This window comes from Phytophthora parasitica (genome assembly GCF_000247585.1).
Source record: "Phytophthora parasitica INRA-310 unplaced genomic scaffold supercont2.7, whole genome shotgun sequence".
NCBI classification, from domain to species: Eukaryota; Oomycota; class Peronosporomycetes; order Peronosporales; family Peronosporaceae; genus Phytophthora; species Phytophthora nicotianae.
The window spans coordinates 343,571-358,084 of NW_008648993.1; the positions used below are offsets into that span (position 1 = coordinate 343,571).

Below are 14,514 nucleotides of genomic sequence, written 5' to 3' on the forward strand. Positions count from 1 at the left end.
ATCCGTAAAATTTCATCTGCTTACTTTATGTAACAATTGTTTGGAATTAATACTTCCATCTGGAAGGGGTGTCACCTTCATGTTGCAACGCATTCCTAATCCACCGAGACCAGCGAAGGTAACAGGTATCTCGTTGCAGGACGTCACTTATCAATTTCCAGTGACTCAAGCACCTGCAGTTTCGTCGTGATGGACCATCGGACTAGTTGTCGGACCTCCACCAGCGCCACCATCGAGGCAACTCAAGCTTGGTCGAGCGTCGTTCTCCAGGACACGTTAACACTGGAACACGCTGCCGTCGACATCAATACCGAGCGTATTCTGTACCACCTGCATCTGGAACTGGAACACCCGATTCCAGAGCTGTTTCTCGCAAATGCTGAATTTCTCACGCTCTCGTGGCCTATTGGTGGTATCTGGAAGATCATGAGTTTGAGTCAAAACAACCACCACGTGCACTGCACGTCATGGAGAGAAACTGAAATGAATCCCGAGGAAGTGAGTGAATTGGCAAATAAAGTTGCACTGACCCGGTCTTCTCCAGACCCAGCTAAGAACCATTACAGTCCAGCGGATGATGAAGATACCGGGGATTTGACTCCGACAGTTTTCAACTGGAAGATGCAACTCGGACAGTGGGGGACCACTCAGCACTGGTTTCTCCGTGATATCATGCCGCCACAAAACGGTCGTCCCGGACCCTTGACAGTGCAATTGCTAGCCGGATTTTCACCTCTCGAAGTGCAGATCGAGGTGAACGCGATCACCGCAGTTGATACGGTGGGCCAGACATTCACTGCCGATGTGACGTGGGAAGTCACTCTGCCGGCTATAACAACAATCCGTGAAGACTCTATGTTGAGCGAACTGACAGCAATTCTCGAGATTGAAGGGGAACAGTTCGAGTTCACCAATGTGAACTCTGTACAGGAAAAATACAACCTGTATTACGGTCTACTCCCGGCCGGACCAGTGAATTTCACTGACCGTACTAGTCTCGCTACCCCGGTAGAACCCAACACCGAGAGTCTGAGCCATGTTCTGATCAGCCGGCGTATCGTCGCAACATTCAGCGAAGAAATGACAGTGTACAGCTTTCCAGTTGATCAGCAGAAGCTTACTTTTTCGTTTTCCACGGGACTTGGACTGAGGGAATCCCTTCGCATTACGCCTGCGCCTTTGGACGCGGGTACCTTCGCCATTGACAACTACAAGATGGGCAATGTGTTTGATGTAGTGTATCACGACAAAATCTTCGTCGGCGAAATTGATGCGAAGGGAACCAAGAAGGGCATCCGCTTTGAGATGATGCTGGAGCGCCGTCCTGGCTACTACGTCACGAACGTAGCGATCCTGGCTGCAGTTATCACGTATCTGTGCTTCATTTCGTACGCTCCACTGGCGGATGGCAAGCTCGTTGAAACTGGGGATCGACTCCAAATCGTGTTGACGCTGTTGCTGACTGCAGTAACGTTCAAAAACCAAGTGGGGTCTCTCATTCCACGAATCTCGTACTTCACGACTTTAGACAAGTACGTCTTTTTCTGCTTCATGATCGCCTGCTTAGTCGTGGTTGAGACTGCATTGTTTCCGGTTGTTGCAAAATCCCTTAAGGTGGAGAAGAGTTGGAAAGAAAAGAGCTTGTTGTGGTTCTCAATCGGCTTCTTCACCTTCGTGAACGTTGCGTGGGGTATCTACATTGTGCTCTTCGTCAAGTACCGAAAGCGCAAATCTAAAGTGTTGCTCAATGTGCACGAGGCTATTCGCGTCATTGCTACCTCTGGTATCCCCGCTGAGCACCGCGAAGCCGTATTGCATGAATATCTGGAAGAATGCCATTTCCAGAACTGGGAACTTCCTGAAATCTGCTGTGCGGAGTTTGGATATCTGTATGTTCGTCTTCCAGATGATGAGCCACAATGCACTGATAACATTGACAAGAAGAAAAAACTGCACGCGTCGACCCGGCAGAACACCGAACAAAAACTCGACTTTTTCAGGAACATCTATACGAAGCTGAATCCATCGGGCTCGCCCCTGCGTGCGCTTACTCGAGAAAGCCAAATGCCGTTGCGAGCGACGAAGCCGAGCGAAGCCTTTCAAGATGGCAGAGGCCAGATTTTAAGACTATCTGGTGTTTCACCGTCTAGTCCTGCTGCGGCTACTCTAACCAGATCACACAGCGTGGCTGTGTACCATCGCATGACCTAGACTCTTGCTAGAGATACCGATTCCGACACTCCTACCAATAGGGATGCAATCAATCATTTCCGTACCATGTTGTAGCATTCGGCCTTGTCTTGTGAAACCATCGTAGTTCGTGCAATTGTTAGCGGAGGCTCCCGCTTGTGGGTAAAATGATGTCTCATTGATTAATCGTAGGTAACAATGCCATCCGCCCTCTAATTTCCTGTTTCTCTTTTATAACATATGCTTGTACTAACAATCGTCGTTTAGAAGAAGGGGTGTCATTGGTACACGCTTGTCAAAAACACCTATTGCGCCATGATATCTCATCTCGATAACCAGCATTTCCGTATTTGCAGACTCGTAGGTAAGCAGCAGACGAAACATGATGAAGACTAAGATCAGTCTACAGGAAACCACGACTGCCACCATCGAGGAAACGCAGTCCTGGTCCAGTATCGTGCTCAATGACAAGCTCACGCTCGAGCACGTCGCTGTGGATATCAACACCGACCGCGTCCAGTACCACCTACACCTCGAACTGGAGCACCCGATACCAGAAGCATACATCACCAATGCCGAGTACATGACGCTGACGTGGCCTGTCGGTGGTATCTGGAAGATCATGAACCTCAGTGATAACAACCGCAAGGTGCACTGCATGTCCTGGCGCAAGACCGAGATGGACCATGTGGAGGTGGAGGAGCTGGCCAAGAAGGTAGAGGCTGCTGGAAATTCTAACGATCCAGCGAAGGCTCGGAGCTCAACTCTAGCTGCTGCAGAAGCCAATGACCTGCCACCAACTCTGTTCCCGTGGAAGATGCAACTTGGCAAGTGGGGACACAAGCAGCACTGGTTCCTTCGTGATATTATGCCTCCTCATGATGCCGACAGTGTTGGTAGCTGTCATCCTGGTCCATTAACAGCTCACTTAATGGCAGGCTTTTCGCCGCTCGAAGTGCAGATCGAAGTGAATGCCATCACGTCGGTAGACACGGTAGGCCAAACGTTTACTGCCGACGTAACGTGGGAGGTTACGATGCCAGCCATCACCACCATCCGAGAAGACTCGGTACTGCGTGAACTTATGGACATCCTCGAGTTCGACGAGAATCAATTCGAGTTCGCGAACGTCAACTCGATGCAAGAGGAGCGCGAGATGACGTCCAGTCTGTCACCTGCTGGGCCAGTGCATTTCACTGACTCGACCAGTCTGGCGTTGCCACTGAAGGCCACGTCGGAGTATCTGAGTCATCTGCAATTCAGCCGTCGTGTAGTGGCTGTGTTTAGCGAGGAGATGACTCTACGAAGCTTCCCTGTGGACCAGCAGAAGCTCACGTTTGCTTTCTCTACTGGAACGGGAGTGAGAAAATCTCTACGAATCACACCGGGAGCAGTGGACGCAGGCACCTTTGCCATTGCCAACTACAAATTAGGCAACGTCTTCGATGTGGTGCACCACGATAAGGTATTCGTCGGTGAGATCGACGCTGAGGGCGACAAGAAGAGCATTCGATTCGAGATGATGCTGGAACGTCGGCCCGGATACTACGTGACAAACGTGGCGATTCCAGCAGGAATCATCACGTATTTGTGTTTTATATCGTACGCTCCACTCTCGGATGGTTCACTTATGGACACTGGGGACCGCGTTCAGATCGTGTTGACGCTGTTGTTGACGGCCGTGACGTTCAAGAATATGGTAGCGTCGCTGACACCGCAGATCTCGTACTTCACGACACTGGATCAGTATGTTTTTTTCTGCTTCATCATCTCGTGTTTGGTGGCGATCGAGAACGCACTTTTCCCGCTTTTTGTGGGACTGTTTCCATCTCGTGAGAAATGGCAAGAGCACAGCCTACTTGGCTTCTCAATTGGCTTCTTCACACTGGTGAATATCGTTTGGTTTGTCTCCATTGTTCGGTCTGTAAAGAAGCGTACACGAGCGTCCGACGCACTCGTTAAAGTGCACGAGGCTATTCGAGTGACCTCCACCTCCATCCCACCCGAGCACCGTGAGGCTGTACTGGATAAGTATTTGCAGCGTTTGGACATCCCCAAATGCGATCTCCCCACAGTCCGCTGCACTGAATTTGGGTATCTCCATGTTCAGTTGCCGGTAGACAAGAGTATTCGCACGGACGGGATCGACGTCAAGGCTGCGTTGCATGTTGCTAGCCGTCAAAAGGCTGAGCGAGAGTTCGACACCTTCAAAGAGATCTACGAAGAGCTAAATCCGTCGGGTTCGCTGCTGTATTCGTCTGATCATGATAATGAGAAGCCTCTAAGAGCTGCCAAACCCAACGAAGCGTTCTTGGCAGGCGGAGGAGACCGACGCCGCTCTGTGATTGCGCCCAGCAGCCCCGTTGGCCCGCACAGGATGCAGAGCCAGATAACGCGACGCCGCGCGTGGTCGAGAACGTCTGAGTCCTAAAATCGTCACTTCAACAATACCGCAAGTGAAGTGAATGCTAAGTAAAAATGTACTGTTTGTAGTTTAATTCCGGTGGCACTCGCCAACGATGGATCATGTGGACTCAGATTTTCATTTGAGTTTTGTAAGAGCAGAAGTGCAACATGTGATTGGGTGCCTTTTCCTCCATTTTGAAGAACGTTCTACATGCTTGCTCAGATCTGATTCCATCTTTATCGTCGAAGTTGCGCGGATGGCGTTCCGCAGTCTCCGGATAACTCGTCACGCAATGCAGCCCACTCCATTTTCGCCGTACGCATCTGTGCGCTTGTCACTATACATGCTGCTGCTCTTCATGAACCAGACGCGCCGTGCGCTAATCAGCGCCAGCCCCAGCGCCAAAGGTGCTGCCACAGTCTCCTGTAGTCTCCTCGAGTCGTTTCAATCCACTGACTCACTCTGTATTATTTCCGTCTTGTTACATTGACGTCGACGCAATTTCCCAGTCTCCAAGCGCATGGAGATCCGCGAACAAGACTTCTCCTTCCAAGGTGCAAGAGTGTGGGTTGATGTCGCTCTCTAAAGCTTCACTAACTGGCTTTTACCGTTGTGATACATTCGGCTGGGTTGAATTTGCATACTCTGCGGCTGTAGATGGCGCCCGAGAGCAGCCAGTGATTGAGGTGGTAACCAAAGACGTCAGGACTGCAGATATTTTCAACGTTATGCAAGGTACGGCCGTGCTACTGGGTCTGGAGGAGAGCTGCATGGTACTGTATGCTCATGGACCCTACGCTGTTGCGCTCTGCGTGCTCTCAGCTATCGGCGGCGACGAGGACGCAGCAGAACACGCAGCATCCTGGTGGAAGGATGCAGTGACAGAGGAATTCACGAGGCAGGACGTCGTGGTGCTGGCTTTGATCGCAATTTGTGTGTTGCGACTAGTGGTTTTCGTGTTCCAAGTGCTGTGGAAGCTTGTGAGACTGCCGATGCAATGGTATACTACGATGGAGAAGGAAATGGATGGAGATATTGAGGAGAAATGCAGTGTTGAGACAGTAGTGAGGCTGAGGAAACAGTTGGCGATCGTCCGCTTCTGCCATCTGCAGTTTTTACTGGTGATCGAGAAATTGAAGCGTGAAATGAAAGACGCCAAGAAGGAAGACACACAGCAAATGGTGGCGTCGTTGGCGGTGTCTCAACACGAAGAGAGCGAGGAAGTGACGCTCGCTGAGATGTTGGCGACGTTGCAGAAGATCCAGGCCAAGGACAGCAGCTTCAAAGCGAGTGAGGTGGAGGAGCACCTTGTGGACATTAAGCAGGACGTGGAAGAGGAAGAGGATATTGATTCTGGTCTACCTGAAGCATGGGAGCGTTTACAGGAGATCTACGCTTCGTTTCTTCGGATTCAGGCGACAATTATCCGTCGGCAGAAGCGAAGAACCACGTGGCAATGGCAGCTACAGCAGCACGAACAGCACAGTGAGGACACGTCTCGACGTCGTCAGCGTCGACTTCCGAGCAGTGAAGACCCCACTGATGAGGTTCTGCAGGAGCTACAAGAGCTGACAAAAGAATTACCACAAGGATTCACTGCCGATATGTTCACATCTCTGGGTAATGCGATGCACGAAAAAATGGTAGCTGCTGGGCCGGAGACAAGTCCCATCCCTTCTGTTAAGACCCCATACACTGTGAACACAGCTGCTATACCGACAGCAGCCAAATACAGCGCCACGGCCCAGAAAGCGGCGTGAAATGGCGTTGAACTACATAAGTACAGAGTAGTAGAATTCACTTAATAGGACCAAGTAGAACGTAGGAGACCGAGCACTAGGTAGGGAATCATGTAACATATCAAGATACAAACGCTTAAGTCAATCCGTTTCAAAGCCGCGTTAGATATGCGTCCGTTACTTGGGATTTGCCATGATCTTGCTCGGTTGCAGTCTTGCCCTTCAACTTGACCAGTCACTAAAATACCTCGTTTCAGTGTCTATTCTGAAACCAACATAAAGGTCTCATGGGGAGTTTTGACGCGGGATGGTTCTGGGAAACAGCCCAATGGAATCAGCCACGACTTCGCGCACTCGGCACTTCGCCTTGAGGCTCGAGAGACGCAAGATGCAGCTTTCCACACTGCAACGGGGGTCCAGCGCGGCTTCTTTAAGCTGCGCACGGCGACTATTAACCGTCGCCTTCCTGCTGCTCAGTGCCAGCGACGCTCGTCGCGCGGTGGCCGAACGCTCGCATCGTACGGAATCCATTATAACCTGATATTTATATTCGATTATCTAATCTTTTATTATTAACATAACAGCGTATCGACGTGTGGAGATCCGTGTGGAGGATTTCTCCTTCACTGACGGACCAGAGGAGAAGCAGCAGGTCGCTATTGAGGCTCATGACATTAAAGGCTCAGAGCTGGAGCCCTGGCCCAATGGAGATATTCATATAGTCAAGTGGGAGACGACAGATGAGCCCATAGAGAAGAAAGAAGAGAAGAAAGACGTAAAAGAGAAGAAAGAGAAGGTTCCAGCTGTTGAAGAAGAAGACCATCTCGAGGACTTTGCTGTGGAGCCTACTGCTAGTGTTAATGAGGATGCGGCGTTGAAAAGATACGCGTCGTATCATACTGCCTTGTGGTGGTGGAGTCACGACAAGACGGAGTTGACGACACAGGAACAAGCGGCTGTACTGGCCGTAGTGGTGGCTATGTTGACGGTTCTTGGCCTTCTTGTGGTGCTGGTGTGGAATCTGGGCTGGTTCTTGTGGCGATTCTACCGTGAACGACGCACATTGAGCAAATTATTCAGTGAAAACGACCCAGAAGTGCTGGAACAGGAGCTGCGTAAATTTCCCGCTGATCTTCTGTCGCTGAGGATTAAACAGGTCGCGTGTGTACGACTACGACACTTGCAGGTGTTGTCCAACGCCAGAGACTTTAAGCAGCAGCTTGCAGCTGTGGAATTCCGAGAAGTTGAGATGGAATTAGTGAACCTCCCGCTACATCCAACGTCGAGGAAGGAGATGACGTTCGCAGAGATGATGACGGCGGTCGAGGAGATCGCGTGTAGAGGAGAACAGGTGGCAGTGGAGATGATGCAGCTCGTTGTTCCTCCTCGTTGGAAGAGCTACGTGGACGAGAATTCGTGGCTCAAGGCGCAAGACGAGAGTTTGCAGAGCTTACACTTGGAGAATGCTCGTGTCCAGCAGCTCTCGGAGCAGATATCCGAGCTCATTGTAGCGAAAATGAACTCTAGCGACCCTCTACCAAAACCGGTCTTCCTGTTGCTACTGGCATCGCTACGTCAGAGTTCTGGAACACCGCCACAAAATGGAGCGAATGGCAACGCGACGTCCAGCGAGATGGACGCGTTTGCAAGGTGTTGGAGCGGAAGTATGACGATGAGTGGCAGTGTGGGCAATCTGGGTGGATACAAGGACAAAGATGAGTTCAACTTCTTACTCAAAGCGTACGACGAGAAGTCTGAGCAGCAAAAAGTCCAACAGGAACTGCAGAGTGCGATTGAGTACTTCCAATCAGCTCATGAACCTGAACACGAACAGTTGTTACTGTTGGAAAACGCAGATAATGCCAGCAACAGCCAGATTATCCAGCGAACCAAGCAGCTTGGTGCTACTACAGCGGCTAGCAGTGGAGCTACAGCCGCGTCCATGCGTCGTTTAGAGCGCTGGGTGGATCAAGCTGAGGTGATGGAGATGACGTACGTTGAAGAAGTGGAGAGTGCGCAGTTCATGCTGGAGGATGCCCGACGCGACAGCTTCTGCGCAGCGATCGTCAGTAACGAAGGGAAGGGACTCGATAGCGTCCAGACTTTGGCGACGAACTTCGTAGCACTCGGGGCTAAACGCGAAGATGCCATCTTGAAAGCTGGCGAGATCTTGGCGAACCGCTCGAACATGATGCTCTTGGTGCACAGTCTTCGCGGTATGTTCGATCAACTACGCAAGCGAGACATCATGAAAATGAACGAGCGCCGAAGTCGAGACCGTGCTAAGGCACAAGAGAAGCGCGACCGTATGGCTCAGAAGTTCCTCAATAAACAGCGACTAATCGCTGAAAAAATCGACCGGACTCGCGAAACGCAGCGTCAACGGGAAGAGGAGGCGCGGTTGCAACGGCGAATGGAGGAACTGAAGGAGACGCGCGCTCAAAATGCACGAGATCGAGCGTCTTTCGTGTGGACAGTAACGAAAACCGACGTATTGGTGGTGCTGGTTATCATGGCCATTGTGTTCTTTGAGAACGTGCGAGAAGTGGCGTTCATCAAGCCTCTGTGCCAACCAGATGACCATCAGCACTGGTGGATGGTTTCTTGGTGGGCTCCCAGTTCGCTGCAGGTTTTCGGCTGTGAAGTGGCGTACGGTGTGAAGATTCTGGGGATTCTTGTTGCGCTTGGAGTGCTCTTCTTTGCGGTAGCACAGCTTAACCTGGTGGCTGTTATGCTGCCTGTACTGGGTGCTATCGCTCTGTATTACTTGCGTGACGAGTGGCTGAACATGCTCGTCCGTCTGCCGTTGTTACTCGTCATTTACGGCTTTAACTCTGGAGTTCTGTACCTGTTTAACCGCTTTGAAGACCGCGGCAGTGATAGCCACGTGATTAAGGGAGAAGATAAGGACGCAGTGGTCATTGCTACCAAGCGGAGGAGTATGCTGCTGTACGTCGTGTTCCCGCTTTGCTCGCTGCTTCTGACAGTGGTAACGGGTGTCGGCATCGCGTGTGACGAGCCAGAACAGTGCGTTGTATCGGCTTATGAGGCTACTACACCCGTGCTCGCAGGTTTGTGGGAACTCGCACGAGGAGCCTATCGATTGTAGAAGTTAGAGCGGCGAGGGAAAGTTAGGAGCACCGAGGCCGTGCGGTATTTTGCTGGCTCATTGACCAGGGATTTTTTTAATTTGAAATGTGTACTGCTACTAGACAACAAGAAAGGTTTACCCAAGCTCAGAGTTTGTGTATTTTGTTGTGTATTCTTCGAAGGTGCGTTTAGGCAAAGTAGTGACGAATTTTAGCTCATCGTCAGTTCAAAAAGACGCACAGCACAGCAGCAAGAGTGCCAGCTGCAGCGATACCGAAGCAGACTCCAGTCGGCGATGGTTCTTCGTCTTCCCACTCCATGCCAATAGAAAATCCATCGTCTACGAATGCAGCTTGTGAACTCGGCTTGGTAGCGGTTTTCATCAATACTTTCATTGTCTTCTCTTCACGTTTCGTGCACTTGAACAATGGGCACGATGACACTTTAGCAGGAAGTGCATTCTCTTCCTCGTCCGGCGAGATCGCAATCTGGTTCATTGCGCTGGAGTTTGTGTGTTTCTCCAATAGTTCTGCTGATAAATTACTGTCTTGTGCTGATTGTAGGCGAGTTAGAACACTGCCGTCCTCGCTGGACGAGTCATCATCGTCAGTGTCGCTGAACGAAAGTGTAGGGACCAAATCATCAAACTGTACGAGACAGACAACAAAAAATGAATCAGTGGCTGCAACACGGCAATTTTATAAGCTGGAGCGATGATCTGTTTACCTGCGAATCTCTTCGAAAAATGTGGTCCGAGTACCGCAGCAGCGTCTGCACGAAGCACATGCCAAGCTCATCCTTAATGGTTAAGTTGCTCGGGTCGCTATCGAATCTAGGCATTGTGTCGTCGTCGGTCATTGCAATGATTTTAGCGTGATACTTGCTTAAAAATGTGGTGAAGACCTGCCAAGCAACGTACACATTAATGTTTAGCTCTAACAAAACGTCTGCCACATTCCTTACCTCTTGAGATTGATCGTGTACGGAGAGCCATCGGAATAAATTCATAAGCGCATCGAGGCACTCGCGCTGTTCGATGTTCACCAGATCCACAGCATTCACAAGCGGGTACAGCATTGATAGAGCGATAGGTTCTTTGCTCGCTGTATCTTTCTCCTTTGTCAATAAGTATTCCAGTGTTGAAGACAACATACTACTCGGTTCACAATGCACCAATGGGGTCTGCAGTCGCGTCAAATACGAAGTCAATAGTGCTGCGAGAACGCGGTATTGAGCAGCAGCCTTCGTTCGCTGCTGTCGGAATAGTCTTTTAATCACCACAAACACTCTCTGTTCTTGCAGAAGCCCATCAAATAGGTCGTTCTTAACCTCACTTTTCACCCACGCGAGCAGCGCCGCATGCAGTCGACGCTGGAGCTCATTAGTCTCTTCATCCAACAAGTCCGGTGTAGCAACGAAAATGGCGAGTTCTGCGTCCGTCACGACCAGCTTAGCCGTCTGGGATAGGAACACGAACAGGTACAACGCAATTATGCGAATCAAGTGCAGTAGAAGGCTGTCGACATCCTCCATATCGGCTTTCGGCTCCTGTTCCCGAGTTTCTGGGGAATATGCGTCAGACGCCTTTAATTCAGCCGTCTCCACACGCGCCACCATCGATTGAAACCCGCAAGCTGCTCAGCTAGGAACAGTCTCAAATTGACCGATCGGTGGGCCGGGCGACTTCCTCGTGTTGAAGTAGCGGCGGTTTCTAGCGATGCAAGTTCGACGCTAGTGTCAATGCAACAGCTAATCGAGAAACGTCCTTAGCTAACTCACTTGAAACCTCGTCGACTGAGACGAAGCCTACCTCAAGGTGAATGCTCAACTGAGCAGAAGAAACGCAAAGACACTTGGTGGGTGGACTGCAAGGCGTGATCCACTCAAACCGACAGAGTCGACGTGTTCAAATCTGTGGTTACGATCATCTCTAGTCGGGTAGGTTACGCCTCGACCCCGTTGCGTAACTACTGCCTGTCCATGATGCCTGAAGAACCGATCCACAGCAAGCTACAGCCGGCGTTGGGCGTCTCCGCTCTACTTGTGGCTCTTTACATTATTCCGTTGGAGTCCGTAGGGTACCTGCTACGTTTTCTAGTGCTGGTGTACCTGGTTTTGTCTATCCTCGACGTGCTTTTGACTCGCTATCATCGCTGGAACTTCTCGTCATCAGAACCAAAACCTCAAGTCAAACATGTTACGCTCATCACGGGAGCGTCGTCCGGACTGGGCAAGGAGATGGCGTATCAACTGGCTGAAAAAGGGCATTCCCTACTGCTAGCAGCTCGAACGACGTCCGTGCTGGAACGTATGCAGACGGAGATCGAACAGGTTCATGAAGGGATCAAAGTATCGTTCTGCGCGTGTGACTTAGGCTCCGAGACAGGTATCAACGCTCTGGTAGCGTACGCAACCAAGAACGGACTTGTGGTTGGCATTCTCGTGAACTGCGCCGGGTTCTCCATCACGAAAGACTTTGTCAAGCTTTCGCAGACGCAAGTTACACAGATTATGGCGTTGGATATGGCGGCCGTGGCGCAGCTTACACACGCATTCGTGCCGCAGATGGTGGGGCGTGGAGTTGGAAGAGTGCTCAACATCGGCTCGATGGCCGGCTCGGTCGTGACGCCGTCGGCTGCGTTGTACAGCAGTGCAAAGGCTTTCGTTATCAACTTCAGTCAAGGACTCGACTACGAGCTGCGCGGCACGGGCGTCACCGTCACCTGCTTCTGTCCCGGTCCAGTGCACACGAACTTTGGACGCACTGCAGATTGCGACGACGCAATCTACATGAACATCCCTGGGACTGCATGCACACCGAAGGACTGTGCAGCGCTGGCTTTACAAGCGATGTTTCGTGGTCAGACGATGGCGTACGATACCTGGTTTGCCCAAATCTCGGCATTTCTGGGAGCGTGCGTGTCCCCAAGACGGCTCCTTGCTGCAATTTGTGCCGTGTGTATGAATGCGCCGAACAAGGCAGCACAAATGCTTCGCTGTTAGGATAAGAACGCTTATCGAAACGTTTGAACAGTACATCATTTTTGATTGAAAAACTTCACATACGTGAGCGCTATGAACTCTATGAGCTTGGTAGTCGTCTAAACCAGCTCCAGGGCGTCAAAGACAACCGAAGCGGACAGGTATTTCTCGGCCGGGTCGCTAGCACCGCTAGCAATTGACAGCGTGATGGTGTTTGACCCCGTCTTAAGAGCCGACGACGGGATCACGTAGTCGTACAACTTGTAGTTGCCGAGAGTGACACCGAGGGTGATACCCCGCGTCTTGACCCCCACAGACTCAGGAAGTTCGGCAGTCCAGTCGTTTACAATGACTCTGGAGCGTGCACCAGCCTTAGCGAGCGTCAATCCGATCTTGAGCGTCCTGGACTCTGCAGCCTGCGCGTCCGTCAGGTCGAAAGTGATCTTGATGTTGTCATTCGCGGCACGGAACTGAGCCAAGGGGAACTTGCTGTTGTCGTCCTTGCCGGCGGCGAACGTGATCGGGCCCCACGCAGACATGCGCGAGTCACTCGGGTGCATCGTGTGGATCTTGTCAGCGTTCAGGAAGCCGTCGGTGGTGCCGTCCCATTCACCGATACGCCAAATAGGGTCCTTAGTGAGCTCGTATGTCACGTCAATGGTCTGCTTTGCGGACTCGCCCTCAGCCACAGTAACCGAGGCCGAGCCGACAGCCAATTGCTTCTTGTACACAGTGGCCTTGTAGGTGCCAGGCTTCATCTTGGGGGACGTGAACGTCTTGGAACCAGCAGCAACCTTCGTCCAGTATTGTGCGTCGGCGTTCGAGAACGCCACAACAATCTCCGAGTCTCCCAGAACGTCGTTCGCATCCGTGATCGTACCGGCGACTTCGCCACGCTTAGCATCCGGGACAAAACCAGTCAGATCCAGACCTTGGAAGAACGAGAAGTCAAGCGACGAAGCCGATGGAGCAGCGCCACTAGTGAGCGCAAGCGCGTACGGACCGTGGAAACCGTAGCGGTATTCCTCGATACGGGTGTGGTCCGAGTTCATGTAGAACGTGAGCTCGTTCGAGACGTCGAGCTTGTTGTTGATGTCACGGAAGAACGGGCCACCGCTCGACGTCTCGTAGCTGTGCTCTGACATCACCAAATACACACCGGCAGCAGTGCTGTTGACGCCGTGGACAGCATCGTCGATGAACGGCACACCCGAGTAGTATTTCGAACGGGTGATGCCCTCACTGTTCTGCATGACATCGGTAGCCTCAATAGCAGTCATGCCAGACTCGACGGTTGCTTCGAGAATACCTTGGTTCATCACAGTCTTGTCCAAACGAGCAAGGAATCGCAGTTCCGGTAGAACCAGGTCCTTCGAGTGGTAGGTGCCCATGTATACCACATTCTCGTTGGGACGGAAGAAGTAGGATTGCTCCAGTCCAGTCTTCTTACAGTTGACGTGGATTGTCTTCTTGTCATCGTTCAAGGATTCGATAGTCGACGTCACTCCCGAGCCCAAACCGGAGTTAACATGCGTACCCATGGACTTGTACTGCAGTTCCTTGTCGTTGTAGCTAATGGACACGATATCGCACGTCGACTGCCTCATGGAAATCGTCAAACCCGCTCCCGTGCTGATAACGTATTTATCGGCGTTCGTGGTGTAGCCGAAGTCCGTGGCAGCAGAGACCGAAGGGATTGTTGCAAGCAAGGAGGCAGCCGCCAGAGATGCAAGAAGACGGCAAGGCAACATTTTTCAGCAGGACTTGTAGAGGACACGGAGGTTTACCAAATGACTTCACTGCCCAGCGAGTGAGCGGGGATGACTGTAGGCATAATATGCATCCGCCACATGGTGTCCGTGAACGAGGCACGCGAACAGCGCGAATGCGTCGCGTTGTACTCCGGCGCTATCATCTTGTTCCTGTGCAGCATCAGGCTCAACGTTACCGGCAAGGACAGTCATTCGCCTTGCATTGCTCCAGTGTTGTCAAAGTTGACCGTGCCATGCGGCCACAGCATGCGGCTCGAACGACAATGCAAATCGAGATTGATATTCTCCAGCCGCTTTAACGTTGAGTCAAACTGAAAGATTTCCTAATTACCAT

At 51.4% G+C, this 14,514-nt stretch overlaps 7 protein-coding genes across 13 annotated transcripts in view; 5 read left to right on the forward strand and 2 right to left on the reverse strand.

Moving 5' to 3' along the window:
- The window catches only part of PPTG_05097 (hypothetical protein), a gene marked incomplete at its 5' end in the record, with an annotated part of 2,782 nt that extends 507 nt beyond the window's left edge, over nucleotides 1-2,275 (forward strand). The window contains one exon of the mRNA XM_008898580.1: nucleotides 140-2,275. Coding sequence (XP_008896828.1) covers nucleotides 140-2,211 — 2,072 coding nt within the window. The 3' untranslated portion in view covers nucleotides 2,212-2,275. The remainder of the gene's footprint in view (nucleotides 1-139) is intronic.
- A 296-nt stretch (nucleotides 2,276-2,571) lies between these two features.
- On the forward strand, nucleotides 2,572-4,770 carry PPTG_05098 (hypothetical protein; the record flags this gene model as incomplete). The annotated part of the gene is made up of 1 exon (XM_008898581.1): nucleotides 2,572-4,770. A coding segment is annotated over one exon (2,050 nt), but the record flags the coding sequence as incomplete, so codon positions are not given.
- On the forward strand, nucleotides 4,750-6,495 carry PPTG_05099 (hypothetical protein). Of its 6 annotated transcripts, XM_008898583.1 has the most exons (4): nucleotides 4,750-5,004; nucleotides 5,107-5,151; nucleotides 5,255-5,332; nucleotides 5,420-6,495. In XM_008898583.1, exons 1-4 carry the CDS (start codon nucleotides 4,854-4,856, stop codon nucleotides 6,355-6,357), a joined length of 1,212 nt encoding a protein of 403 aa, XP_008896831.1. In that variant the 5' UTR covers nucleotides 4,750-4,853; the 3' UTR covers nucleotides 6,358-6,495. The 6 variants fall into 6 exon arrangements, with proteins under 6 accessions (XP_008896831.1, XP_008896835.1, XP_008896834.1 ...); XM_008898587.1 differs by having other exon boundaries at nucleotides 4,750-5,151; XM_008898586.1 differs by having other exon boundaries at nucleotides 5,107-5,332.
- A 120-nt stretch (nucleotides 6,496-6,615) lies between these two features.
- PPTG_05100 (hypothetical protein) lies at nucleotides 6,616-9,577 on the forward strand. The gene is made up of 2 exons (XM_008898588.1): nucleotides 6,616-6,854; nucleotides 6,921-9,577. The coding sequence occupies exons 1-2, from the start codon at nucleotides 6,644-6,646 to the stop codon at nucleotides 9,443-9,445; spliced, it is 2,736 nt and encodes a 911-aa protein (XP_008896836.1). The 5' UTR covers nucleotides 6,616-6,643; the 3' UTR covers nucleotides 9,446-9,577.
- PPTG_05101 lies at nucleotides 9,563-11,289 on the reverse strand. Of its 2 annotated transcripts, XM_008898590.1 has the most exons (4): nucleotides 11,206-11,243; nucleotides 10,390-11,137; nucleotides 10,153-10,329; nucleotides 9,564-10,073 (listed from the first exon to the last, which is right to left on the reverse strand). In XM_008898590.1, exons 2-4 carry the CDS (start codon nucleotides 11,041-11,043, stop codon nucleotides 9,648-9,650), a joined length of 1,257 nt encoding a protein of 418 aa, XP_008896838.1. In that variant the 5' UTR covers nucleotides 11,044-11,137; nucleotides 11,206-11,243; the 3' UTR covers nucleotides 9,564-9,647. The 2 variants fall into 2 exon arrangements, with proteins under 2 accessions (XP_008896837.1, XP_008896838.1); XM_008898589.1 differs by having other exon boundaries at nucleotides 9,563-10,073; nucleotides 10,390-11,289.
- PPTG_05102 (hypothetical protein) lies at nucleotides 11,277-12,491 on the forward strand. Its single transcript, XM_008898591.1, has one exon. The coding sequence runs from the start codon at nucleotides 11,407-11,409 to the stop codon at nucleotides 12,427-12,429; it is 1,023 nt and encodes a 340-aa protein (XP_008896839.1). The 5' UTR covers nucleotides 11,277-11,406; the 3' UTR covers nucleotides 12,430-12,491.
- Nucleotides 12,492-12,527: 36 nt separating this feature from the next.
- On the reverse strand, nucleotides 12,528-14,159 carry PPTG_05103 (hypothetical protein; the record flags this gene model as incomplete). Its single annotated transcript, XM_008898592.1, has 1 exon — nucleotides 12,528-14,159. The coding sequence occupies one exon, from the start codon at nucleotides 14,157-14,159 to the stop codon at nucleotides 12,528-12,530; it is 1,632 nt and encodes a 543-aa protein (XP_008896840.1).
- Nucleotides 14,160-14,514: the final 355 nt, after the last annotated feature.